Genomic DNA, 26064 nt, shown 5'->3' on the forward strand with positions numbered 1-26064 from the left:
CGACACTCATTAGAACCCTTGCGCCATCCTCGCATTTGGTGTCGATCGACACTGATGCCAAGCATCGTTTTCCTGCGATCTCCAGCGTAAATCTCCTTCCCAAAATGCCTCCCACTCGACCAAGGCATTCACATGAGCGAATCCAAGCCACAAAGATACAAAATCACACAAATATTCAAGGGAATCAATCACCCAGTTCATAGAAACAAAAAATAGAGAATCTCAAGCTTAGATCAGCCATGGTCATGAGCTCACCTTTCTAACAAGAAGATTCTGACCCTAAACCCATGAAAACAACCTCATAGCAAGCTTCTACAACGTCATTAGCCTTAGATCTCCACTCAGCAAGAAAGATCTCTCAAGAACAGCAAGGATTCTTCACAAAATCTCTTAGGAACTATTCTCACTCTTTGGAAGGATGAAAAGTGGTTAATATTAGGAACCACATCAAACCGACGCTCTAAAACCAAAATCGGTCAAACCGCAGATGTTGGTGTCGATCAACACCACATCCCCAAGAATACTCTTGGTTCGTGGATGTTACATTTATTTTGAATTTTTGTAAGTAAACTCATGAAAGTTATCATTTTTATAGAATTATTCTTAATATATTATTTAGTTAATTTTATGGTAGTGTTGATGTGTCAGTTAAGACTTTTTTTACAAATATTTAAATAAATAACTGAAATTCAAATTTTACTCTCATTAATACATTTTATAACTATCTTTAATAGTTAATATGTTTATGGTAGAGAGAAGAAACTGATATATAAAATATAAAACATAAAGAGTATTGAAGAAAACAATCAATGAAGGAATCGGAAAATATTAACAAATATGCTGTTACTTATGCTTAATTATATCGTACATATAATTCACTACAAGAAAAAATCTCCAAAGCCACAAATCAGCCATAAAACTTATGTAGCCATTACATATTAGCCACAAACCAGACAAAAAATGACGTTGTGGCTCATTTGTAGCTGTGTTGTAGCAAATTTGTGTCTATCTAGCCACAATTTTTATTTTCTGTCTATTTATAGCTAATTAGCCATAAATTAGCAAGAAATAAATATGTGGCTATTTTGCTACAGTCAGTCATAAGTTTCTCTTGGCTAATCCATATATTATGTTTCCAACAATTTGTAGTTATTTCATAAAAATTCCAACACATTGTGATTATTCTAACTAAACATCACAATAATGCATTTTTTAACGAAATTATAACATATTTATTATCTCATAAATTAAATCATACTAAGTTGTTTCTAAATTGTAAAAAATAAACCAAAGATCTAATCAATATATATTTATATCCAAACCCAAATATTAACAATTAAACTTTTATATTTTTCTTACACAATGGATTGCCATGAGTTTAATTGTTGCCTAAGTGAAAGTCGAATTTTTTAGGTTCCCGGTTTATGGGCTGTGAAAATAAATAAATTGTTATGGTTAGATCCAAATATGAGCCCAAAATTCTACCCATAGCCACAAATAGCGTCAAAAATTTTGTGGCAATTAAAAATATACAGAGAACCCTAAATTTTCTCTCTTATGTTACTTTCTCTTCACTTCACCCATTTTTCGATGTTTTCTTTACTTCGCCGATATCACTCTCTCGAGGAGTCCCAAAGGTTTGGCCACAGTTCATTTTTAATTTCTTGGTTGTTCCTTAATCTCTTTTTCATCCTCTAATCCCGTAGGTTTCTCACCGTCACCGTTAGTTCTCCATCTCACAATGGTCCTTAATCTCTGAATTTCGATCTCTTTCTCTGAATATAAGGTTGACTATGAGTTTAATCTTCTCAGTCTACTCATAGATGCTTGGGATAATGAGCAAAACCGTGACATCATCCTTGATTCATCATAGTTGTCTTCGTTTTTGAGGTTAGATATACTTAATATTTTTAGGAAATTTGTGGAGGTTTTGTTTTTGCTTTTTCTAATAAATGGTTTCTGTCTCAGATCTATCTCCAAATACGTGTGTCTAAGATGTTATCTTCGTTTTCTTGAAGAGGTGATGAGGGAGAGAACTTCAAAGGAAAGAGATTTAGGGATCTTTAACATGTAGTGAGAGGATTGAAGATAAAAAGAGAAGAAACAAACACAATCGAAAGAGGGATAGAGGACGCGGCGCAAATCATGTTCTCTGCAGCGTTTTTCCCTGAGGTCCTCGCCTTATCAATTGCTATTGCTGGAACTTGGCCGCCGATCAATCAATCGCCAAACAAGAGCTTTAATTATTTAACAAACAAATATCCTTTTAATTAATTTATTTGATATAATTTGTTTTTTTTTTGGGGGAATAGCCATGAAAAACCACAACATAAAAGTGGCAACAGGCTACGATATATTTGGTCCATATATTTGTTGCAAATTCATAGCTATAAAAGTTACAAATTTGGTCGTGTAATTTTGTGGCTAATATCCACAATTTTTTTGTCGTGGTTAGTTTGTGGCAACAAGGCCACAAATAGCTAAGAAAAAAATAGCTACAAGCTCATAGACACTAAATTTTTTTGTGGCTTTCCCAGGCTATAGCCCAAATAGCCACGGAATATGAGAGATAGATACTAAAAATTTTGTGGCTTTGGAAAGATTTTCTTGTAGTGATATACATGTGTATGTTAAAAATGTATATATATACACATATTCATGTAAGGAGAATAAAATAAAATAACAAAAATGGGGAAAATTCTAACATGTCTCCTCTTCTTAATTTTCATCTCCATCCAAAAAATAGACTCTATTCTTATATTTAGAAAATTTAATATTGAAATTTCGAATCATCTTGCAGGTAACAAAATACTTATGATCAATTGCAGATACGGCAAAAGTCAAGCGACCAGAGTTGTGTTTCTTTCCTCTAATACTGAATGGAAACTAAAATTTACAGTTTACCCAAAAACTTTGATATGGTGCAACTTATGGAAGGTAATTAGTTTCAAAGTTTACCTTTATTTCTTTCACAATCTTCCGGTGTGTAATGTTTCTACAATATTTTATCGTTTTATGTTTAAGTTACTTATATGAAATACTTTTTTTGTTATCATATATTTGTAGGGACCTGATTATGTGCAACATGTAAAGTTTAACGCATTTATTGGGAAAGAAAGTTTTATACATAATATATGTGGGGGTAGGAAGCCTAACATATGTTTCTGGAAAGCGCAAGAAGATGGAATATATGTACGAAAAAATGCAGCTGGAACTTTTAAGTTTATGTATAAATGGGATAGAGTATGACATAGATATTACTTTAATTTTATCTTTCTTTTTAAAACTAAAAAAAATAGTATTGCTCTTTTAAAAAAAATACGCAATAATATGGATTTGACCCCTACTAGACTATTTTCTAAACCCCGAAGTTACAAATTGTGGTCTATTGAAATAATAAAACAACAGTTTATACAAATACAATAAATTATTTTAAACAAATTATATCATATTTTCTGTGTAACATATTTTTCAATTGCTAATATATTAATGGTTAAGAACTCAACTCTCTATTATTATTACTAAAGTTGAGAGATATTATATACATGAATTATAATGAAAATTTCTTCCCATATAAGATATCATATACAAATTACTCAATCATTATTTAGAGACAATTTTGTCCAAATAAAATTTAGTGAGGTTAATTAAACTTCATTGCTTTGTGTTCAATCACATTTGCCTTTCAAAAATTCTTAATTTCGCTACAAACTTGTTGGAGAAGGACAAATAACCCGAGTTAAACCAAAATGTATCAAATAAACCGTAAAACCTGAGAAATTGGTCCACGCCCCAATAATCCGATGAGCTTGGCAATGACCTATACGAAGAAGATAAGTACAAAGTGCAACGTAAATCATGGAAATGAGAAGGGCATGTACTTAGGCCAATTACGAACCCAATCGGATGAATTTGGACCCATGTTGATTTTTTCCTTAATGGAGTTCTCTTATTTCTCAGTAGCAATAGACTCGGCTCTAATTTATCGCAACCATGGTCCATTTTTAAACCATATATATGAAGAATATGAAGCATATGAAGAATATGAAGCATATTCAGTAACTACTGCCATTTTTTAAAGCATATGAAGAATTATATTACAGGACCTTTTTCGAAGACTCCGATCGGAAGTGGTGAGGTCAAATCTAATACTTGATATAAGAAGGTTTGAAGAGGATTAATTAGACCTGTTGGTGGAAGGTGGTTAGAGCTCCCCACAATAGACGTGGACCATTGGGTATCCATCATCCATGTTGAAGGGAGAGAAATATTACCTGCCAATCTTGAAAGAAACTCCAAGTAAAAGAGGGTTTGAGTCATTCTGGCTGGTGTAGGGTCCTTACAACGGTGATATAACTGTCCTTCAGTGTCTGTGATTGCTATCATTTTGGTGTGTGATTGATATCATCTTATCTATACCTCAAGTGTGTGATTGCTATCATCTTACGGTTAGTTTTAATACACTCTCAACGATGTGCTTATATACTCGCTCAAGAGCTCCTACTAAACATGAGTGAAAATGGGTTGGACTGATATACATTAAAATAAAATATCAGTTTGGGTTGAATAAACTACTCGTGTCTTTTTTATAATATATATACATAGTTTAAGTATAGGACTCATACACATTTTAGAAATTTATCATCTATTTACTTTACATATTTAACAAAGTTGATAAACGATATAATCTTACAATTTTTTGAATAATTTTTCCGAAAAATGTATATTTTTTATTAGAAAATTGTATGTTGTATTTCTGTATTTATTTTAATATGTTTTGTTCAACATTTAGATTCTATAATTTTAGATGGATTGTAGGTTTTGTGTTTGATACCAGATAGGATTGGCGTAATACATGCATGCACTAACACCTCTTTTACCTCATTTGATATCAGACTAAAATATTTTGTGTATTTTATTATACATAATCTTATTATGTAAACACTAATACATAATCTTATTATGTAAACGCTAACCCGCTCCATAATTTGATCCGCAACATTTTTTAAGCAAGTTAAAAGCATATAGTATAATTTAATTGTGGAAACTAATTTGTTTTAGAATTATTTTAAGTATGTTTTTTGGATATTACAAAATACAAATAATAAATCTTACACCAAAAAGTTACTTTGTACATGCGAATTAATAATAGGGAGATAACTTTTTTTCTATCAATATCTGATAACGGCAACATCAAATTTCACATAAATTTTCATGTGTTAAGTGGAGTCTCAATAAATTTCTCGTCCTTCGACATTGGTCACAAAAATCAGTACTAGCAACAACAAATTCTTTATTTAGTTTTATGTTTTCAACAATGGAACTTAACCATGATTCGATATTCGCTCCTGCGGTTCCTAATGAAATTCATGGAATCAAGCTCTTGAGACAAACTTCGGATGCTAAGCTTGCTGAACTTGGGGTTGTCTCTTGGCCTTTGTCGGTTTTCTTTCCTATACTCTTTTGACTTTTCTTTTATAACATTTCAATACCATATACTGTATATAGAACTAGGCTTTGAGTAGTGTTTCTATCCTTTCAACGGTTAAAAGTACATCGTAATTAACATGCGGAACCAATTGCCTTAATATTCCCACAGAGGTCGAGAGTCGTGTGGCATTTTAATGTTCATCTAGCCTGATAACAAGAAATAAAGCACTAGGCCATTAATTCCCACAGAGGTGGAGAATCGGTATTCTTGTCTTTTAAATCTATGAGGGTAAATAATGATTAGACTCATAATGAGAGCATTCTAACAACATCTTGACATCTTGTCCCAAAAATCTATTGACATTCATTTTGTTAGGTCTTATAACAAGAAAACTTGTGATTTTTTTTATTGATTTTATTTTTACGGATTTACAGATTCATCCCTCGAAAAATTGTTAATATAATTTTTATAGACGAAAATTTCTTCTATAAAATCTATCAATAATTAGGTTAGAGTTATTGATATATTGTTTTCCGTCAGTTAAACTTTCTTTGAATTGTCTTAGAGGACCACCTTTTGTCAAAAAAGTCATCAGGTTAGAGTTACAGGTTTTCGATGTAGTAAAACTGTAATTATAATCAGTACATTTCTAGAACCAGTTACAAGTAAGAAATCCATTATCATGTCTAACAAATGTAGACCAAAGGTTTTCGATGTAGTAAAACTATTAAAATTAAAAACTAACAAGACTTAATATAAATTCAAGAAAAACGAACACCACAAGAGTCCTGTTTCACTAATTTTTCTTACATATTTTGATATATTTATACAATTCTTAATTTATATAGTATTTATTAATGAGATCATATTTACATAGAATTTTATAAAATATATATCTATATAATTTTTTATCTCTTACCAAAAAAAAAATATAATTTTTTATCAAATTGTGTCAATTATTACACTGGCCAACTCGGAGAGGATAACTATATATATATATATATATATTTATAATAATTATTATTTATCGAGTATCAATTTATACATGTTTTCTTTTATTGATATTATATGCCTTAAACATATGCAATTGTTTTAGTCCTTAATTAGAAAACAGAAAATAAATAAAGAAATTAAAGATATGATCTCCTTCTATCATCTATGGTGGGACTTAACCCTACAAGGCTACAAAAGATAAACAGAGAAATTAGTTGTTTTATCAAAAAAAGAAAATGAAGCATTCATCAAACCTTGGGTTAAGTAGATTTTAAAGTCATGTTGAGTCATATGTACATGTATATGGTCTGACTAACAGGGAGATCAAACTTAAGCAGATGGGAAAGCTTTCCACGCAAATTTCCATGGCAGTTTAAGAACACAGAAACGATGTACTTCGTCGAGGGGAAGTTGAAGGTGAAGGTAGAAGAGCATCACAAAGAAGGAGAAGCCTTAGAATTAATGGCAGGGGATTTGGTTGTGTTTCCTAAAGACATGAAAGTTTTTGTGGATGTAACTGAAGATGTGAAGAAACGTTATTATAGAGGAGAGGGAGTCAGAGATTGTGAATCTGAATTACCTTAATCTCCTATAATCTATATTATCCTCATAAGGCTACTAGAGTCTATACAAGTAAGTTTGTATCTTGTAATCATATCTTTTACAGTGTTGAATGCATTATGTAATAATAAAAGATGACTCGGGTTTCTTTCGTGGTCCCAGTGCAAGGAGTGCATTTGCATCAGAATCATATTAAATTAACATAAAATAGTAAAAAAAATAGTGTATTTTAAGATTCAAAAAAAAAAAAAAATTGATACATAATTAAGGTCCATTTTTCAAAAATTGAATAGTGTTTATAATTTTTTTTGACTATTTTTAAACCGGTACTGCTTAGAACACTGGTTTGGATGTTGTCACGAGTCATCAAAGTTACATTTGATCCATCATCCACGAGGGGGTGTTTAAATTGTTCTGCAGCACAATTGATGAAGAGGCAGTGAATATATTCTTGTGAGGTTAACCATTCTCTTGCATCATTCTTGGCCAAAGCTAGATTATTTTCCACCATTCCACATGTGTTTTCGCTTGAAATTTGCGCTTGTTGCTAGTGCTTCTAATAACAATCGCCCCAAAAAAAAAATGTTTAATATGTGGGGTTGTCCGTTTTTAAGCTTTGTATCACATGGTAAAGCCAGTCTAGTTGTGCTATAAATCCGGTTATCTATAAAAAACATATATTTCAGTTAACCAAAAACCAAACTAATCTGAAGCTCATACTTAAATCAAATTAAATTTAACATCTCGCTGTTTGATTCTTAACCAATAACCGAAGCCGAACCGAACAACCAAAATCTCAATTAAGTTTGGTTCGGTTATTTATCTCTCAGGGCTTCATAGACTCAAAAGTCAACCCATCTGCCTCACCACCATTCACCAGTTTCAGTTTCCAACTCTCAGATTTAGTAAAGTTACCAACTTTAAACGAATTCGAAGAGACCATCTCTTGCAAAAAAAAAGCTTGAATCTTTGGCTTCTATTACATCAATTTCTAAACTCAGATTCTGTGAAAAAATCCAAATGGGTAATCATTTTCTAACTCTGTCTCTGCTTCTCGTAACAGTCTGCGTTTGCGTTCCCTTCATCACCACGAAGCTTAACCCTAAAGAAGCAATCCTATCTATCTCCTCCGATTCTGAGTTTCCTATTAATATCCACGGAGTCAAGATCTTGCGTCAAGCTTCTGATTCCAAACTTGCTCAACTAGGCGTCTCCTCTTGGCCCAAGTATGTAACTTTCTCTTATCTCTCTCTCTCTGCTTCTTTTGTTTCAATGTCGTTGATATAGAACTAGGGTTTTAATAGCCTTACTTGTTAGTGTTGATCTAATCTGAGTATTTAGGTCAGGAATCAGGACAGTTTGATTTCTTGCTGCAAGAATCTGTATTTAGAGTCTAATTGTGTCTGAGAACATGTAGATTTGTGTTAGTCTCTACATTTGGTGAGCTGATAGCTTAATTGATTCTTCGAAATAGACGAAAAAAACTGAGAAAGACATCACATTTTAGACTGAGTTGTGATGTGCATTTGTTGTGTAAGGTGGGAAGGAGCTCCAAGCAAGTTTCCATGGGAGTTTACGAAGACAGAGACGATGTTTTTCGTAGAAGGGAAGGTGAAAGTGAATGTAGACGGATACGAGGAAAAAGATGAAACCTTTGAGATAGGGAAAGGAGATGTGGTTGTGTTCCCTAAAGACATGAAAGTTGTTTGGGAGATTACTGAAGCTGTGAAGAAATGTTATAGTTTAGAGGAGTAGTAGTGATTTCACATTTGATCTTTGTTTGTTGTGTTGTATCTGGTTAGTATCTTTGAACTAAGCCGATCTATGTTGATGGGGGATTATAATTCTTAGACTAATGGAAAGGGCCCTTGTTATAATTGTCTTGCAAGTTAGTGAAAACTACCCCACATGTTGAAGCCTATCCATTTTAGTTTTGTAGAGAACATAACTTGAATCTTTGGCTTCTCTTTCATTCATTCAAGACTCACTGTTGTGTAAATCTAATGGGAAACTCACCCCCCTTAAATTCTGAGGTTTCCACTGTAATTTATGGAGTCAAGATCCTGCATCAGGTTCCGGATACTAAACTTACTCAACTAGATAACACTTCTTGGACCAAGTCAGTCCCTCTAGGTTAACTTCATTACACACAATCCTAATTACATGGACTTGCAATGTCTCACTATGCTGAGCTTGTGGACTTGTGTCATGTGTGCTAAAGAGAGAGTATATTCCACAATGATAAAAACTACAAAGTTCAGTTATGACTGAAACATGTAACTTTTGTGTTACTCTCTTCAAATGGTTGGCTTATTAGCTTGGTTGACTTGAAAGTTTTGCAATCTTGATTTTATTTTAGATTTCTTTAAATGTTTGTTTTATGTTGAAACCAAAATTGAATATGAATATATAATGTTTCAATGAATTTTTATAGAAGTATAAAAACTATATATTATACAAAATTTTAATTAGGACCCCAACAGCTCAAGTACATGACAGTTCTAAGCGATTCTTCAGCCTTCTTAGCCTTCTCACTCTCAGCAGAGGAGATAACCGCAACAGAGACAGAAGACGAAAGCCTTTTCCCTTGAGAAACAGATCTAACGTTGTTCCGGAGATGATGATTCACAGACCGGAGTATGTAGTTCCAACGACAAAGACCTAGTTGGTCTTTTAACGCCTCTACGGCTCCAATGCTCACTGCCACCGTCCATGCTATGCTAGTAGAACTCATCTTTTGTTCAGAGGATTTTGTATTAAACTTCCTGCGTTTTTTTGTGTGTTTTACGTTTTAGAGAATTGTTTGTTTTGATGATGTTTAGAGAAAGTTAAGTGGATTGGTGTGTTTATGTAAAGAGAGAAGAAGCCAACAATATTGGATTTGGATGTGAAGTTGGGGAGTTTTAAAAATAAAAACCAGAGGCTTTGGCTGGTGGTTTGATACGTTTACCAGTGTCTGGATATTGTAAATGACGGTTTTAGCCTTTTTAAGAAGCAACTGGATAAAGGGGTAAAATTGTGAATTTGGTAGCTCATTAATTAAAAGAGTGTGCCAATATGTATGCGCACCTCGGCACCAGGAAAAGGGCCATTTCCAACCTGTACAATATTGAAAGTGCCAATTTCTATTTGTATAAATTATCGGTGTCAATTTATACATGTACTCGAATAAAATTAAAATTTCATACCCAATTTTTAAAATAGTGCCGATTTCAAAGTCAAAATCAGCAAATATTGGTCAAACGCTGACTCAGATGACACATGTCTAGGGAGGTGGCATCGTATATCAAAACAACGCCGTTTTTGAAAAAAGTAAAACATTATACTCGAACTATGGTCCAGCAAGGCCTTGGAGCATAGTTTTTACCAAATTAGCCAACAGGCTTATTCAAAAAATTTTATGTAATTTCCATGTTTATAAATACTCACGGGACGAGAATCTTCATCCTTCTCCCTCCTCTTCCTTGGTATCGTCGATGGCTGCTCTTGGTCGTGCTTCGCCATAGTTTCTTCTCCATCTAGATCCGTTATGGTTTCTTCTCCATCTAGATCCGCCTTGGTCGTGCTCTCCCAGATCTGTCCATGGAGGTTTTTAATGTTTTTTTACAATTTTTTCAGTAAAATAATCTCTTTAAGTCGATGATTTGTGCAGGTTGAGCACCAGAAACAGAACAAACCACCGGAAGAAGCAACGAGGATGGAAGAACGGTGAGCACAATGAATTTCTCTAGTAAGGTTCATAGTTATAAACATGAAAGTTCCCCTTCGCTACGAATAAGTCTGTGGGATCAAATGGTAAAAGGTTTGTTTGAAAACCTTGATGGACCACGGTTCAATCCCCTGGGTAGTATATTTTTGAAAAAAAATGAATTACAACACCAAAACGGCGTCGTTTTGATAAATAATGCCACCTCATTACACATGTGTCATCTGAGTCAGCGTCTGACCAATATTCGCTATTGTTGACTTTGAAATCGGCACTATTTTTAAAATTGGGTATGAAATTGTAATTTTATTCGAGTACATGTATAAATTGGCACCAATAGTTTGTATGTGTAGAAATTGACACTTTCAATATTGTACAGGTTGGAAATGGCCCTTTTCTCCCTCGGCACCTGGTTTGTTTGTGCCTTTGTGGGATTGTTTCAGTGTATCTCGTGTTTTGTCTTTTCTTTTGTCGACTGGAATTATATTATATTGACTATGAAGTCGATCCGCGCGGCACAGACAAGTTAATTTTTAAAGTGAGATATCGTTGCTAATTTATTTATTTATTTATATTTATTGTTTTATAAAAAAATTAATATACTCTCTCCGTTTCACAAAGAGTGTCATTCTAGAGAATTTTTTTTTGTTTTACAAAGAATGTCATTTTACATTTTCAATGAATGTTTTAATGCTAAATTTTCTTTTTTACCCCTAAACTCAAAGCTATTTTCATTAAACTTTGATCTTAATTACTTATTAAATAGGGGCAAATATGTATAATTCAAACTTTTTTTAATTTGTGTGAAATGTGTCAAAATGATACTCTTTGTAAAACGGAGAAAGCATAAAATAGTATTTCAAATTTTAGTTTTCAACTAATTTAGTCTTCTTTGTTTTTTTTTGTGTGTGCTAATTATTATTAGACAAAAAATTCCGAATTCTAGAGGATCGAAAACCACTCCATTGCAAAGTATCTTTCTTAAAGAAGTTAAGGTATCTTTCTTAAAGAAGTTAAGGTGTTCCTATATTCATCCTCAACATGTAAATTGCTTAGTTAAACACTCTTTTTGTGCTACTCATATTATTAATATATTTTCTCTTTGGTTGATGAGAGAATTTTTTTGTTTTTCTTAGAATGCAACAACTACAATATGCGAATATTGAACTGTTAATAATCAAACTATGTTAGTCAGTAGTTGATCAAATAGATATAGAATTATCAAAACATTGGTCTAAAAACTATATTTATATTAGTTGGTGAAGAGAGTGTCGACTCTAGGAATCTATTAGTATACAGTTTAAACTTTAAAGAATGGATTTAAACTTCGTTTCGTGGCCCAGCTATTTGATATCCTTTTTTCTTCTTTGGACATTTCTTTTACTATCATTTTTCCATCAAAGTGTACTCCTCATCTCATATCAATCCTAAAGCGTCGTTGGAAAGAGGTCGTGATTTCTCTCTGGAAGATAAGAATTATTAGACATCAAAAACAAATATGATGAACATATTAGATTCATCAAAATAAAATAGTTACCATTCCATTCCTGTGAATATGAATCGAATTGAACAATTCTACAATATACACATTAACGGATATGAGTATATACATGTGCAGATAGCACATATCAATGTAAAGTAATGAAAGAGAAGGTTGAACACATAATATTCTAACTATATTTAATTTTCATTGTGATCATTTTGATCATCCGTAAAAATTGTTATATGGAAGCGAAGAATCACCAAAGTGAATAAAGAGTTAACATTGGCGAAATGGCGATGGTTAAGGATAATCCTTCCCGACAAATGGAAGGACGATCTCTAAATACAATCACATGCAGCAAGATGAACTTGGTTCCATGAGAAGATGATGAGAGAATTGCGAGACGATATTTGGTCGCAAGTTATAACGTCATAATAAACAAATAATTAAAAAGTAAAAACGATTAATTACAGCACCAGAATATTGATTGTGAATCAGTAATATCTGGAAAGATAATTCGCGTATCAAAGTGAAGGAGAAGCAAACTCAATCCACCCAGCAAATTTAGAAAGGATACTATCATACTAATAGGACCATATGATCGGAGACGTAAGCAATTTATAAACCAGACACAAATATTCCACAACTAATTTTTTTCTCTTTTAGAAAATAAGACACCACTGTTTAGAATTCTATATATATGTAAACCAATGGATGCGAGAGGAAAAAAATTGCATAGGTTGGCATCATAGAGATGGGAGAAGAACGTGATGGTTCACAAAAGAACGTGAACACAAAGGTTGCAAATGAAAAGTCACAGCTTTTGGTTTAATCAGTTTTTGACAATAAACGACAATCTTTAGATCAATTATAAAATTAATCTCAACCATTGGATTAAAAATATGACCTAGCGGACCCTAAAAAATGGGTTTGCTATTATATATAGAAAAAAAGATTATTACATTTATACAATGTTTGTTAAAAATATTAAATATGTTAAATAAGAAAATATATAAAATTATACTATGTTTGTTAAAAAAAGTTTGGCTTATTCGTATCTCTAGCATCACTACGTGTTATCATGCCTCTTGTATCTCGGTTTCGGTTTTTCCAGGTTACCGTCGCTGAGTTATCATGGGTCCGTTCGTACTTCGGATGAAGAAGATGACGTTATTAAATTTTTGCTTTTCTGAATGGTACTGTCCTGCAAGAGAACATTACAAAAAAGAATAATATAGCAGACTTAACAATGGGCACCAACGTGTTGCGATGCAAGCTCAAAGGAGTGCAGAGTGAAGATCGATGCTTTTTAAACTACTGATTAAGAAAATTAGCCTTTGTAAGCCCAGCGATGATAATACTAACAAACAAGTTGTAAGATTACAAAAGTGACGGTGCGAGAGAACGTACGGTGTAATCAACCTGAAACATAATTGCAAATTATTAGCAAATTGTGTCTCAGCCCATGATAAAGAGAGAAATCATTTCAGACAGAGGTTCCTAGAATTGTATATGGAAAAAAACTTCTCATTAAAAATCAAACATGGCCATCATAATATTTAAAAAAATTACACCCCTTTGTGCTATAGATATTGATCTCACGTCCTTTTGTTAGTCTACTTTAACTTGAAGAAATGTAAGTGCTATCTTGAGTAAATTATCTAACCGACAACATAAAGAACCAAATTTTTCGTTAATCTATAATCTAATATACGTAACAAACGGAGGAGGTAACAAAACCAATTTTTCGGAATGGACACTAACAAGTTCATTTAAATACATTAATATAAAGATTGATACAGGTTAATCTAAAAACACTCCAATAAAACAATTCTTTGTTTTATTTTTTACTTTTAAAAATACTTTGAAAACAATAAATTCAAAATTTATTTTATTCCATAAAAGTTTATATAATAAAAAAGAGGTGTAAAATATAAAGGTGTGAAACATAGATGTATGAAACATAGAGGTCTGAAACAAAAATGTACAAAAATTAATAGGTGCAATTCTTAAAATATGGGGGTACGTTAAAGAGATGTAGAAATTAAAAGGTGCGATAAAAGATGGGGGTACGACGAAGAGATGCAAAAATTAAAGGTGTGATCTTTGAAAGATGGAGAAACAACGAAGAGACACAATTATTTGAGGGAAAAATGGACAATTTGAAGAATATACTATATTTGAAAAGAAATTTGAAAACTACACTTAATATTATAGTGATTTGAAAACTACCCATTTTGAAATGAAAATGGACAGAAATGCCCTTATTATTATACATTTTAACAATTAACTAAAAAACAATAGAACTTAATTTATATTTAAAAATAAATCAACTTTAAAAATAAATTACTTTTTAAAATTTTTAAATTCGGAGTAAATTATTTAATAATTTAAAATATAACGAAAAATATTCATTGTATTTTAGATAATGATTACATCAATCAATTTTTGATGCAAAATTTTTGAATAAATAAAAGAATTTAAAATTTTTTGTTGATATTATTTAGATTTAAATTTATTTAAAAATAAAAGATAACAATTTATAATATATATATATATATCTAATTATAATGTTGACTTTTTGAACAATCGTTTTATTTTTTACTTCTGTTGACTTAATTATCTCCATCATCGACATATATTAAAACAGTTGACTTATGTTATGGCTAGTGGACTTATAACATAGTCGATTTTTTTAACAAGTGACTTATTTTTTTTTGTTCATCGATTTATATTTGTTTTCTGTTGATTTGTTTATTTATTGTTGACTTATTGCATTCTACATTAATTTATTAATAAGGTCGATATTTTGGATGGTTGACTTAAGTTTAATTTTTGTCGACTTATTTATTTTTCCATCGATTTATTTTAAAATTGTCGACTTTTTTTTTGTTTGATTTTTTTTACAAAGTCGACTTTTGATGATGTTGACTTATTTGTTTTTTTTGTTGACATATTTTTTTCCCTTCGATTTGTTTGGTCTTAGTAGACTTATTTCATTTTAAGTTGAGTTATCAATATGATTGATTTTTTGAACTGTCGACTTTTATTTTAATCTTGCTGATTTATGTTTTCTCTTTATTGACTTATATTAAAAAGTCGATTTATTCTTTTATTAATTGATTTGTTATACAGTCGATTTTTTTGAACTGTTGATTTATTTTGTAAAAGTTCACAATTGTTTTTATTATTTTATTAAAGTTTTTTTTTCAAAATAAAGTAAATATATATAATTATTAAAATTAAAATATATAATAATTCTAATTACTTTTATTTTAACTTTATATAATAAATTTTTTAAATTAAATTACTATAATACCAGATCTTTAATCATGATTGAGTAACAGATTATTTGATTGTGATTCACGATCTAGAAGATTTAATAACAATAGAATTTAATTTTGAAATTAATTTATAAACAAATGTTATTTAACAGTCGGAGAGGGAACGAGAAAATATAACAGTGATTTAATAACAATAGAATTTAATTTTGAAATTAATTTATAAATAAATGTTATTTAACAGTTGGAGAAAATATATATGTGATTTTGTCATTTTTGTATTGTTTATGTTTTATAAAACCACTTTTTATTTTTTTTTACCTGAATTTTAATTTTCTTTATTGATTAATATTTTTCATAATGAACTACTTCATCATTATCAAAAAAATTTCAATATCTAAACTATAAACAGTGATTTTTAAAAATAATTTTCTAACAATGATGAGTTTATTTATTTTGTGTTTATTTTTTTAAGTTTAATTAATTATAAATTAAGGGCACATGTTCTTTATTTTATCTTAATTTAATCTTTTAGTTATTGGTTAATATCATATACAATAAATTAATTCATCATTTTTTAAATGACTATTCAGCAAAATTCTGAATATCTAGTTAACACAATGTTTTTAAAAATAATTTTTTCAAATAGATTAATTTAATTATATTATATTATATTTAGTTTAATTTAATTTGTAATTGAAGTCAAAATAGTCATTTAGTTCAACCCATATGGTACTTTTCAAAGTCTTAAAAGATTTAGTATAGAGTTCAAATTTCCTATTAAGTTTGAGGTATGTATTCAAATTTTTTCAGGAAAAAAACTTGCAACTGTTGGGATCGTTAATAAGTTTCAACCATTAGATGAAATAATAGAACTAATCTCAGCCGTTGGATTGAAAATGACACAAAAAATGGGTTTGCTATTATATATAGATTGAAGGTTGCATTTACATAACAAATCCAACTAGAGAGAACAAAGCTAACAAGGATTACAACAACCCCAAGTAACTTTTCTACACAAAGCCCACACAGCTAAAAACCAAGGCTAAGGTCCAAAATATAAGCTCCTTTATAAGAGCCATATGCACTAAAAACTCAAATTCAAGCAGAGATGACTCTCCTTTCTTCAGCAAACAATCCATCCAACCACGACGGATGACTCACGGCCACATAAGATTGTAACGTACAATCATTTGTAACACTCTGTACAATAAGAAGGGCTCCATTGTTTGAAGATGAGTTTTCCAAAAGAATTTTCCAAGCTTTGAACCGCTTCAGCGCTAGACTAAACTCCATAGATTGGTATCTAAAAGAAGGCCACGCTGCTGGTTTCATAGTCGAATTAACCAAACATTCATTTTGCCGAGCAAAAATAACATTGTCAACCCTATGACTCCTCATGCTCTCGATTGCCCATAAGAAACCTTTGAAATGAGCTTCTTGTTTATCTTTCAGCCTGGACATAGCTCTCCAACTATGCAACAAAACCCGACCATCATGATCCATGAGAACCCAGGCACAACCTGCCAACTTATTTCTGTTGGACCACGATATCCCAATATTGCACTTCAACTAATTCACGGGCGGAGCTTTCCAAGAAATCTTACCTTTAAATTTCCTGCTGCCTTGAATATCACCCGAACTGATAACTAGACCAACTACTTCTTGCTCCTCCTCACCCTCCTCAATCTGAGCCTCAGACCATTCAATCCAATCTTCTTTAATTTTTTGAGCACACTCAAGAGGAGAGAAGAATTTGCCTTTGAAAGCCAAAAGGTTTATGTTCTTCCAAATTTGCCAGATAGTCCACGGAAAGGTTCTTCTTAACTCTTCAGGCCAAAGTGCATTTTTCCTATTAGACAAGAGGTATTGAATGTTTGAGAAGACTGAACCATTCTCAAAACCACCCTCCGGTGAAGGGATACGTAAGAGCCCAAACTTGCCTCGCAATAGAAGAATAGAAAATCATGTGATTGATGGTCTCTTCCTCCCCACCACAAAACTGACATCTCTCATCCTAGTTCATCCCCCTACCAGTCAAAGCCATTGCCACATGCAGAGCACCACAAAGGACCTTCCACAGAAAAACTTTAATATTTGGATCAGTGAGAATCTCCCAGACCTCAGCTTTTAGAATATTCGTAGAAGGAGCTTGGTTTGCTGCAATCCTAACCTTAGAGGTGTTTGAGTGAGACACCAACCAGTAGGCCGATTTTACAGAGAAATCACTGCTTTTATTAAACTTCTAAGAGTAAAAGTCCTCTAGTTCCGTCACCGGTTTTATATTTTTGACTCTCGTAATATCTCCGGGAAAGAAGTGATAATCTAGTTTTTCTGCATCCCAGTGCCTAGTTCTCCAGTTGATAAGCTCTAACACTCTAAGATTAGTATTAAAAAAGTTATTCCTCTTCCAAGGAGCTCTCCATTCATCACCATCCTCAATCCAGTCATCAATCCATACTCTAAAAGACTTCCCATTACCAATATTCTTCCGGATACCACGAATAAGCAACTCCCTCCCATGCAGAATACTTCTCCAGGCAAAAGATGGTCTAGCATCTAGAGCAGCGGATAAGAAATCAGATTGAGGATAGTACTTACTTTTCATCAGCTGTGCAAAAAGACAATCTGGGAATTGCAGAAGCCTCCAAGCTTGTTTTGCAAGTAATGCTTGATTGAATGACTGAATATCCCTGAAACCCATACCTCCTTCATCTTTAGGCAAGTAAAGTTTCTCCCAACTTTGCCAATGGATTTTATTTGTATGATCAGCCATTTCACTGGACAAAATTTCACAGGTTTTCTTTGGCAGTTTGAAGCAAGACTGGCATTACCAATGCCACAAACTTCAAAAGAACTTCTTTCCCTCCTTGAGAGTGAAATATACCAAACCAGCCAGATAGTTTAGCCTTCAGTCTATCCTTAATATAACTCAGCAGCTCCACTTTAGACCCCGCAAAGCATTCAGGCAAACCCAGATAATTGCCTGCTCCTCCCTGCTCCTCCTTCATTAGCAATATCCAACTTATGCTGACTACTGATATTCACATTAAGCTTCACTTTTGAACCAAAAGAGATCAATGAGTTGACCCATTGCCAAACCATACTTACTGAGCGTCTCTAGGAGAAAACTGCATTGTTCTAAAGAAGCCTTGCACATGAAAAGGCCATCATCCGCGAAGATGAGGTGGTGAACCTCCAGACCTTCATTAGAGAATTGAATTCCTTGAATCCTACCCTCACCCTGACCTTGGTTTAGAAGATGTGTAAGGCTTTCGGTACACAAGACAAAGAAGAAAGGAGAGAGGGGATATCCTTGCCTAATGCCCCTCTGAGGAGTTATCATACCAAACGGTTGATCATTGATTAATACCGAGAAGGTCACTGAGGTGACACAAAACATTATCCACTGCACCCATCTGTGGTGGAACCCCATGACCACCAATAAATCTCTTAAATAACTCCACTCCAGCCTATCATAAGCCTTTGACATGTCTGTCTTCACTGCCATAAATTGAGAGGAAATAGAAGGATTGGTGTTAAGACTATGAACAATCTCATGTGCCACCATAATGTTATCAGTGATTAACCTCTCCGAGACAAAAGCAGATTGATTTACTGAAACAATCTGAGGAAGGATCGGTTGTAATCTTTTCACCAAAATATTAGATATGATCTTGTACAGAACCGAACAGAAACTGATTGGTCTTAGGTCAGTCATGTCTGTCGGACGAAACGTTTTAGGAAGAAGACACAAGTGGGTATAATTCTAATTTGCATGAAAAATACCTGTATCAAAGAATCCTTTGACCTCTACCGTAACTTGAGGACCAACTGTAGACCAACAATTCTGAAAGAACAGAGCCGTCATACCATCAGGACCAGGAGCACTCGAAGGATGAATGAAAAAAACAGCCTCTCTCACTTCTTCTGCCGAGACAGTGGCAATCAGGCTCTCATTCATCTCCGTTGATACTTTTGCAGGGAAACAAGCAAACCACGTCTGAAAGCTCTGCGGATAAGAAGACTTGAAAAGCTTGATAAAATACTCAGATTCTACTGCTCCCTTTGCTGCTACTGATTTATTGAGAACACCATTTGCATCTTTAAGTTGATCTATCCTTTTCCTTGCCCTATTCCCTTTGACGAAACCGTGAAAGTACTTGGTGTTTTTATTTCTTGATCTCAACCATTTTTGATGACTCCTTTGCCTGCAATAAACCTCTTCATTTCTGTAAGCTTTGGCCAATTCTCTTTTTAGAATGTGAATTTGATGAATATTCGGTCATCTTGCAGACTGCACCCTTTCTAAGACCCGCTCCAACTCATGAATTTTTGTTTGAGAATTCATAATATTCTTTTTTTTTCAAGAACTCAGCGCCTTTAGACAGTTTCTCAAGCGTTGGGAAACCAAGAAACTCGAGCCCTGGACGTTTGGCTTCCAAACATTGTTGATAGCAATCTTCACCATCATGTTTATGGAGAAATCTTTTATCAAATCGGAATTGCCCTTTATAAGAGTCTTGAGAATCCACCAAACTAAGCAACACTGGTCTATGATCCGAGTCTCTCATTTCCAAAAAGGTTTGATTGGCTGCTGGGAAGAAATTACACCATTTTTTTGTTAGCAAAAGCCCTATCAAGTCTGCTTTGGATCTCTTTCCTGCCAGCCCAGGTTAACTTGTTTCCACTACTGGGCAGCTCCATCATTCCACACATATCCAACATGTCTGAAAAAGGCTTGAAGGTAGAATCACATCTTCTGGGACCTCCCTTTTTTTCACCATTATGCAGAATAGAATTAAAGTCCCCAATCATGCACCATCTATCCCTTCTGCCAACTCCAATCCTACTAATTCTTTCCCATACTACACTTCTCTTACTAAAATCAGGGTCTCCATATATACACGACGGGAAAAAGTTGGAGGAACCAAACTGAACCTGGACATCCACCACATTCTTATCCTCATACATGATGTCCAACTGCACACTACTTTTCCAAAAGATGGCCAAACCGCCACACTTACCAACTGGGTCCACAGTAAGCATTCTATCATACCTTAGAAGACATTGTACATCAAGCAAACTATTTCTACACTGCATTGTTTCCATAAGAAATAAAATCTCAGGGAAGTGCATTTTACGCAACTCCTTGAGCCTATGAATCACCAAGTCATGAGACCGTCCCAAACCTTGGCATTTCCAACTGATGATGCTCATTAACCATTGGGTGATCCCTCATTTGGGATCACCAAAGCAGAATTAAGCTTTGAGATTTTGGCAGTGCTTGTTCCTACAACTTCTGCTTTTCTTTTTTCCTTTACCCCTTTAGATAAACCAACCTTAATCTCCTGAATCTTCAAGCCCTCTGAAGCAACCTTAGGTTTAGGTTTTCTGATATATTTCGGTGGCCTTTTTCTCGGTTTGTTTTTTTTATGATTCAGGCCGGAAGTACCAGCCTCAAAGAGACCAGGCCTATACACGGTTTCCCAATCCTGAAAAGGTTGAGATAACTCCAAGAAGTTACCAAAGTCTTCAGAACCGTAGGACAAGTCAGTATCCATAAGCTAATTACTTCCCAAGCTTTTACTGTCTTCGCCAATCCGACTTTCAGAAATAAGAACTTTCTGTTTCTCTTGAATAGGAACCCCCAAAGAAGTGTCGAACCCAAAAACAATACCTTTGTCTTTGTTGACATCCTGATGAATTAGAGGAGCAGATTCCAATCTCAGAATTGTCTTTTTGGCATTCAGATATTTTTCCACTTCACTCACAGACTTCCTGATTTTATCAGCTTTGATTTGCCAATCTTCATTATTGTTCTCTAAGAGGTATTGCCTCATCCCTTCCAAAACATCTGCTGCAATCCTCTGCCTACCTGTAGCCGGGTCAAGACCAACTTGATCCTCTCTCAGAATACCAAACAGCGGATCGTTTTCTCTTAAGAACAAAGGTTTGGGAACTTTCAGAACAGGAATGCCCGCCTTTCTGGCATCCAAAACCTCTTCTTTCCTCCTCACAACAATAGGGCAAGATTCTTGTTCGTGAGTCAGCCTTTGACATTGATAGCACCCCTTTTGAACCCTCTCATATTGGAACTTAACGAAAGTGGAACCCCCACCAGGAAGCTTCACCTCTTTAGAACAACGCAGCGGGCGAGAAACATCAAACAACACTTTGACCCTAACAAACTCTTGAACTTGCGGCTTATCAGGATCAAAAGCAACTTCCTTTACTTCTCCAATTAATTCTCCTAGAGTTTTGCCGTATAGTAATTGATTGGAATGTTCCATATCTGAATCCAAATCGGAATGAACTGGAGATAATTCGCTGGAGGATGTTCATACCACCTATCCACCACCAACGACCAATCGTTGTAAGTATGAGTGACTTTAGCTAACACCTTCTGTAAATCATGTTCATTGTTAAAGATGAACTGGAACTTCTCCTGGGATAAGGCAATCCCCCTCATCCTCCCCGGCTTTTGCCATTTCCGTGGCATATCCTTAATAAGGTTCTTCATAGGTTGACACTTTGGGTTAAGAGTTCTACCCACCAAACTGATAGCTTTCCTCTCCATCGACATGAACTCCGGTAGGTACGGCATCTCAAAAGGCATCTCTTCCTCTTCCTCTTCCTCCAGAGACATAGCCATGAGGGCTTTATCCATCGCAGATGACATAATTAGGTGTTCAAAAGAAAAACACAGCTCTATTCAACAGACTTATAAATGGCTCTTTTACCTTACTAACCAAAGATACCAAAGAACCAAAGGGAAGATTGAAATAAAAGACTCAGAAAATGAACTTTTCGAGAATCTCAGAAAACAATAAGAACAAACCCTAGAAAGCTTTGACAATTTGATCTAAAAGTGAGACATAGAGTAGTAAACAGGAGAATGCGGCTGAAAGGGATCGTGTTATTCCCGACTAAAGTTCTCTTCTCAACCTAATGAAAGACACTGAGTGAGAAAGAAGGTCTTAAGACCAAAAGAGGGTGGTCTAAAATTCTATCTATCTCGTGTTTGTCTACCTTCCGATTTCCGAAATTCAAGTATAAAATTGTTTTTGTTTTTGTTTTTTTTTACCACTTGGACCAAATATATTCCGAGTCCAGAATGAAACTATATATAAATATATATATATATATATATATATATACAAAAAATCAATATCACATTGCCATCCAAAAAGAAAAATAAATCATAACCACAATGTTCTGTGCAAATAAATAGCCAAATTCGAGAAAAAAATTATTTTCAGTCCCGACAGAATCAAATAGTAACTAGAATTATTAATGTTTTTACCCTATTATAAAGAAAATAATTTCTTTTTGGTGAATATGGAGAGATTTGTTCTGTTATTCTTCCTATTTACCCTAGAATCGTTGAGGACAGTCATGTACTTGAGCTGTTGGAACCCGAGTTGATATAGAATCGGAGAGATTTGTAAACTCTAATCATGGAGTTTTGACAATGGCTCTTTTAAGGTTTAAAACCCTTAGAAAATGTATATAATTAGCTCTGTATAATGACTCTTTAACTAATTATTAATATCATCATTCCATAAGATTTGTTCAAAATTTAGGGGGGTATATTCAAATTGACATTTTAAGTGATTTGTGTGAAATTTACAAATTCTATGTTATTCAATCATGGATTTTTAAAAGTCTATTAAAATCCACTGTTATTGAACTGATGATTTAAAAATCTACTTTAAAATCTATTAAAATCCCTTGTTATTGAACTGATGATTTAAAAATCTACTTTAAAATCCACTGTTATTCAAAACAGTTTTGTGGATTAGGATTTTAATAACTTTTAGGATTCTGGAGGATTCTAGAGGATTTGTTTAGTTAAAAATACAGAAATCCAAATCTCATGGTTTTAGGTGGGATTTGAAAGAATTTTACAGAAAATCATATCAACTTCCCTAAAATCTATCAAAATTCTAAATTTACTAAATCCCATCAAATTCTCCAAAATCATGGTTTGAATACACCCTCCTTAATAATTCAAGATAATGCATCTAACTAAAAGAGTTAATACTTTAAGAATAATATATAAACTAGGTAGTAACCCGTGCTGTAGCACGGGACAAAATCTTTTTTTTTTTATAAATTTTAAATTCGTAAATTGACTAAGAATTATATTAATCCGGGTGTTGTAGCATAGGTGTGTTATTTTCATGTAAATTTTTTTAAAAATAAACCTAAGCGTATTTACTGTAGAACGGGAAACACGTATTGTCCCATCCCATCCCCTCACACTCCAACTCATCCTCTCTCGTCTCATCTCATCCCATCTTGTCTTGTCTCGTCCCGTATCCATCATAATTTTTTGTCTTATGTTCATTCTCTTTTAAATAATTACTCAATTAAACAATGTTTACTAAAATAGATTGGGTAATTTAGACAGGATACCAGAATTCTTCCTTAAATATATATTTTTTAATTAGCAATTAGTTGAAATTATCCAAAGAATTATAAATTTTTGTAATAATTTTTGTTGTTGTTATGTTATTAATAATCCTTTGTGATTTAAATTCTGTTTGCTTATATGTAATAAATTTGTATGTTAAGAATGTTTTTTATAGAATTTATGTAATGTTGTTTTAGTTCATTCTTCTTAACTAATGCAATCAAAAACTTGCTCACCATATTCTTCTGAAATCATCTACATTTTAAAATGGGGAAAATGTCATTAAAATCCCCAAGTCTACATTTTCGTTGATTTAAAGCCCGAACTCTGCTTTTGGAGGAAAAAAACACCAATTATTTGTTAACTTCCAAATAAATCGCAAACTCTCGTTGACTTAGCCTTTTGAGGCACAACTTTAAGTGATCAAACGGAGAAATTAAACGAGGTTAATTATCCGTTAACGAGATCCGTTAATAGCAAAACGACGCTGTTTATAACACCCTAAAACTCCCAAATTGAGAAATCGATTTTCAATTTCCCCAATTCACAAACCCTAATCTATCTAACCCTAATCAAACATGATATCTTCGATGACGAGAATATTCCAGATCTCTTTTTGTTATACACTGGAAGAACGGTCGACCAAGGTTCTCTTCAGTTCTCGATGTAAAGATCGTTACATCGGCTCCACAAACAAACTTCAATGGCACTCCATGGTCGAATGAAGCTACCACCGATGTCTCTGAGCTAGAACTCATCTCATCAACTCGAAGAAGAAGAGAGAAATCGAAGAAGAAAAGAGAAAGTGAACAAGAAAAGATAAATTGAGATCGATTAGGGTTTGTGAATTGGGGAAATTGAGAATCGATTTCTTAATTTGGGGGTTTTAGGGTGTTATAAACAGTGTCGTTTTGCTATTAACGGATATCGTTAATGGATAATTAACCCCGTTTAATTTTTCCGTTTGACCACTTAACGTTGTGCCTCAAAAGGCTAAGTCAACGAGATTTTGCGATTTATTTGGAAGTCAACAAATAATTGGTGTTTTTTTCTCCAAAAGCAGAGTTCGGGCTTTAAATCAACAAAAATGTAGACTTGGGAATTTTAATGACATTTTTCCCTTTTAAAATGACATGAACAGAGTGATTCATTTACAATTAATTAAATAAGTGAACTTATGTGGAAATTACATCTACCACTTGAAGAGGCTGACAAATCATCGTCTCGTATTTTGCTTCTATTCACCGGACGGGTATGTCGTCACTGGTTATGCTTGTTTCAATTTATCTCTCAAAACCTTTTTTAGCAGTTATAAAATATGTTAGTTTTGTGAAATTTTTTCTAATGATAATATCAAATCATAATTACCTATAGATTGTGTCATTGAGGGGATTTTTCATCTTATTGTTTTTTTCACCTTCATGTAAATTGGAGAGAAGGAGTATGACTGTATGAGAGAGAAACTATAATGATGTCTTATTTTAGATGCAAGTATATTGGTATTTAGTTGCACTGATTTTTAGTTTTAGGCCAATTAATATCTTTAATTAGATTACTAATTATGTTTAGTACCTTTAATGGTTCTATCCTTGTTTGTACTATTTATAATGGTATTTCATTGTAATTTTTTACACATTCTAATGTTAATTTCATATTTGTGCTTCTCAATTAATATAGTAGGATACCTTGTTCACAGGGAATTTGGTACGTTGTGTTATCAAACCAAGATTTATTGATCTTTACTTAAGAACTGAGATAGTTTGTAATAAATTTAAAGGGTTTTTACAGTAGTCAAAGCTTGGAGTGAGTTTTTGCTAGTACAAATTTTGGATATTTTTTATTAATGCTTATCACATTTTTCAAGCCTTCCCTGTTGCATATTCTCCAGCTTAATAAAGAAAAGTTTCTTGGTTTCGTGTAATAACATTTCCTGTTTTGAGTAATTTGTTAGTTTTTTTTCACAAAACGATGGCTACACCATTAATTGTTTCCTTTGGTGAAATGCTTATCGATTTTGTCCCAGACACTTCTGGTGTTTATTTAGCTGAGTTCACAGGTTTTCTCAAAGACCATGGTATTGGTGGTGCTCTGGCTAATGTCAAAACACACTTTTCTTCATGTAATCATCATCCGGATCGTATCCACTATCTTCTTTGTTGATGTCATCTCCAATACTTATAGTCATCATAA

At 33.2% G+C, this 26064-nt stretch overlaps 5 protein-coding genes and 1 pseudogene across 7 annotated transcripts; 2 read left to right on the forward strand and 4 right to left on the reverse strand.

Annotated features, from left to right (window-relative positions):
• Positions 1 to 1426: 1426 nt before the first annotated feature.
• Positions 1427 to 3344, forward strand: LOC104721054 (S-protein homolog 9). Of its 2 annotated transcripts, XM_010438976.3 has the most exons (4): positions 1427 to 1637; positions 1813 to 1890; positions 1969 to 2937; positions 3067 to 3344. In XM_010438976.3, the coding sequence occupies exons 3-4, from the start codon at positions 2689 to 2691 to the stop codon at positions 3247 to 3249; spliced, it is 432 nt and encodes a 143-aa protein (XP_010437278.1). In that variant the 5' UTR covers positions 1427 to 1637; positions 1813 to 1890; positions 1969 to 2688; the 3' UTR covers positions 3250 to 3344. The 2 variants fall into 2 exon arrangements, 1 of the variants encoding a protein (XP_010437278.1); XR_015578276.1 differs by lacking the exon at positions 3067 to 3344 and having other exon boundaries at positions 1500 to 1637; positions 1787 to 1890; positions 1969 to 2416.
• Positions 3345 to 7673: 4329 nt separating this feature from the next.
• LOC104721104 (uncharacterized) lies at positions 7674 to 8862 on the forward strand. The gene is made up of 2 exons (XM_010439018.3): positions 7674 to 8211; positions 8524 to 8862. Exons 1-2 carry the CDS (start codon positions 8006 to 8008, stop codon positions 8738 to 8740), a joined length of 423 nt encoding a protein of 140 aa, XP_010437320.1. The 5' UTR covers positions 7674 to 8005; the 3' UTR covers positions 8741 to 8862.
• A 533-nt stretch (positions 8863 to 9395) lies between these two features.
• Positions 9396 to 9867, reverse strand: LOC104721113 (uncharacterized). Its single transcript, XM_010439029.3, has one exon. The coding sequence runs from the start codon at positions 9717 to 9719 to the stop codon at positions 9450 to 9452; it is 270 nt and encodes an 89-aa protein (XP_010437331.1). The 5' UTR covers positions 9720 to 9867; the 3' UTR covers positions 9396 to 9449.
• Positions 9868 to 16355: 6488 nt separating this feature from the next.
• Positions 16356 to 17411, reverse strand: LOC104721123 (uncharacterized). Its single transcript, XM_010439042.3, has 2 exons — positions 17063 to 17411; positions 16356 to 16978 (listed from the first exon to the last, which is right to left on the reverse strand). Exon 2 carries the CDS (start codon positions 16959 to 16961, stop codon positions 16557 to 16559), a length of 405 nt encoding a protein of 134 aa, XP_010437344.1. The 5' UTR covers positions 16962 to 16978; positions 17063 to 17411; the 3' UTR covers positions 16356 to 16556.
• A 2172-nt stretch (positions 17412 to 19583) lies between these two features.
• On the reverse strand, positions 19584 to 22272 carry LOC147948447 (uncharacterized; annotated as a pseudogene). The gene has a single exon (XR_015578246.1). The product of XR_015578246.1 is annotated as an uncharacterized LOC147948447 (transcript).
• On the reverse strand, positions 20064 to 20675 carry LOC147948448 (uncharacterized). Its single transcript, XM_087466894.1, has one exon. It carries the CDS (start codon positions 20673 to 20675, stop codon positions 20064 to 20066), a length of 612 nt encoding a protein of 203 aa, XP_087323020.1.
• Positions 22273 to 26064: the final 3792 nt, after the last annotated feature.

The sequence above is a fragment of the Camelina sativa genome, chromosome 2, assembly GCF_030686135.1.
Source record: "Camelina sativa cultivar CO46 ecotype springtype chromosome 2, ASM3068613v1".
In the NCBI taxonomy this organism is placed as follows: Eukaryota; Viridiplantae; Streptophyta; class Magnoliopsida; order Brassicales; family Brassicaceae; genus Camelina; species Camelina sativa.

What these genes read in the sequence shown, in the direction of transcription:
- LOC104721054 (XM_010438976.3), top strand. Translation starts at nt 2,689, where the DNA reads ATGGGGAAAATTCTAACATGTCTCCTCTTCTTAATTTTCATCTCCATC. An exon ending in TATGGTGCAACTTATGGAAG is followed by an intron (nt 2,938 to 3,066) that starts GTAATTAGTTTC and finishes ATATATTTGTAG; the next exon opens with GGACCTGATTATGTGCAACA.
- LOC104721104 (XM_010439018.3), top strand. Translation starts at nt 8,006, where the DNA reads ATGGGTAATCATTTTCTAACTCTGTCTCTGCTTCTCGTAACAGTCTGC. An exon ending in GGCGTCTCCTCTTGGCCCAA is followed by an intron (nt 8,212 to 8,523) that starts GTATGTAACTTT and finishes TTGTTGTGTAAG; the next exon opens with GTGGGAAGGAGCTCCAAGCA.
- LOC104721113 (XM_010439029.3), bottom strand. Translation starts at nt 9,719, where the DNA reads ATGAGTTCTACTAGCATAGCATGGACGGTGGCAGTGAGCATTGGAGCC.
- LOC104721123 (XM_010439042.3), bottom strand. Translation starts at nt 16,961, where the DNA reads ATGGATCATGATGGTCGGGTTTTGTTGCATAGTTGGAGAGCTATGTCC.
- LOC147948448 (XM_087466894.1), bottom strand. Translation starts at nt 20,675, where the DNA reads ATGAGCATCATCAGTTGGAAATGCCAAGGTTTGGGACGGTCTCATGAC.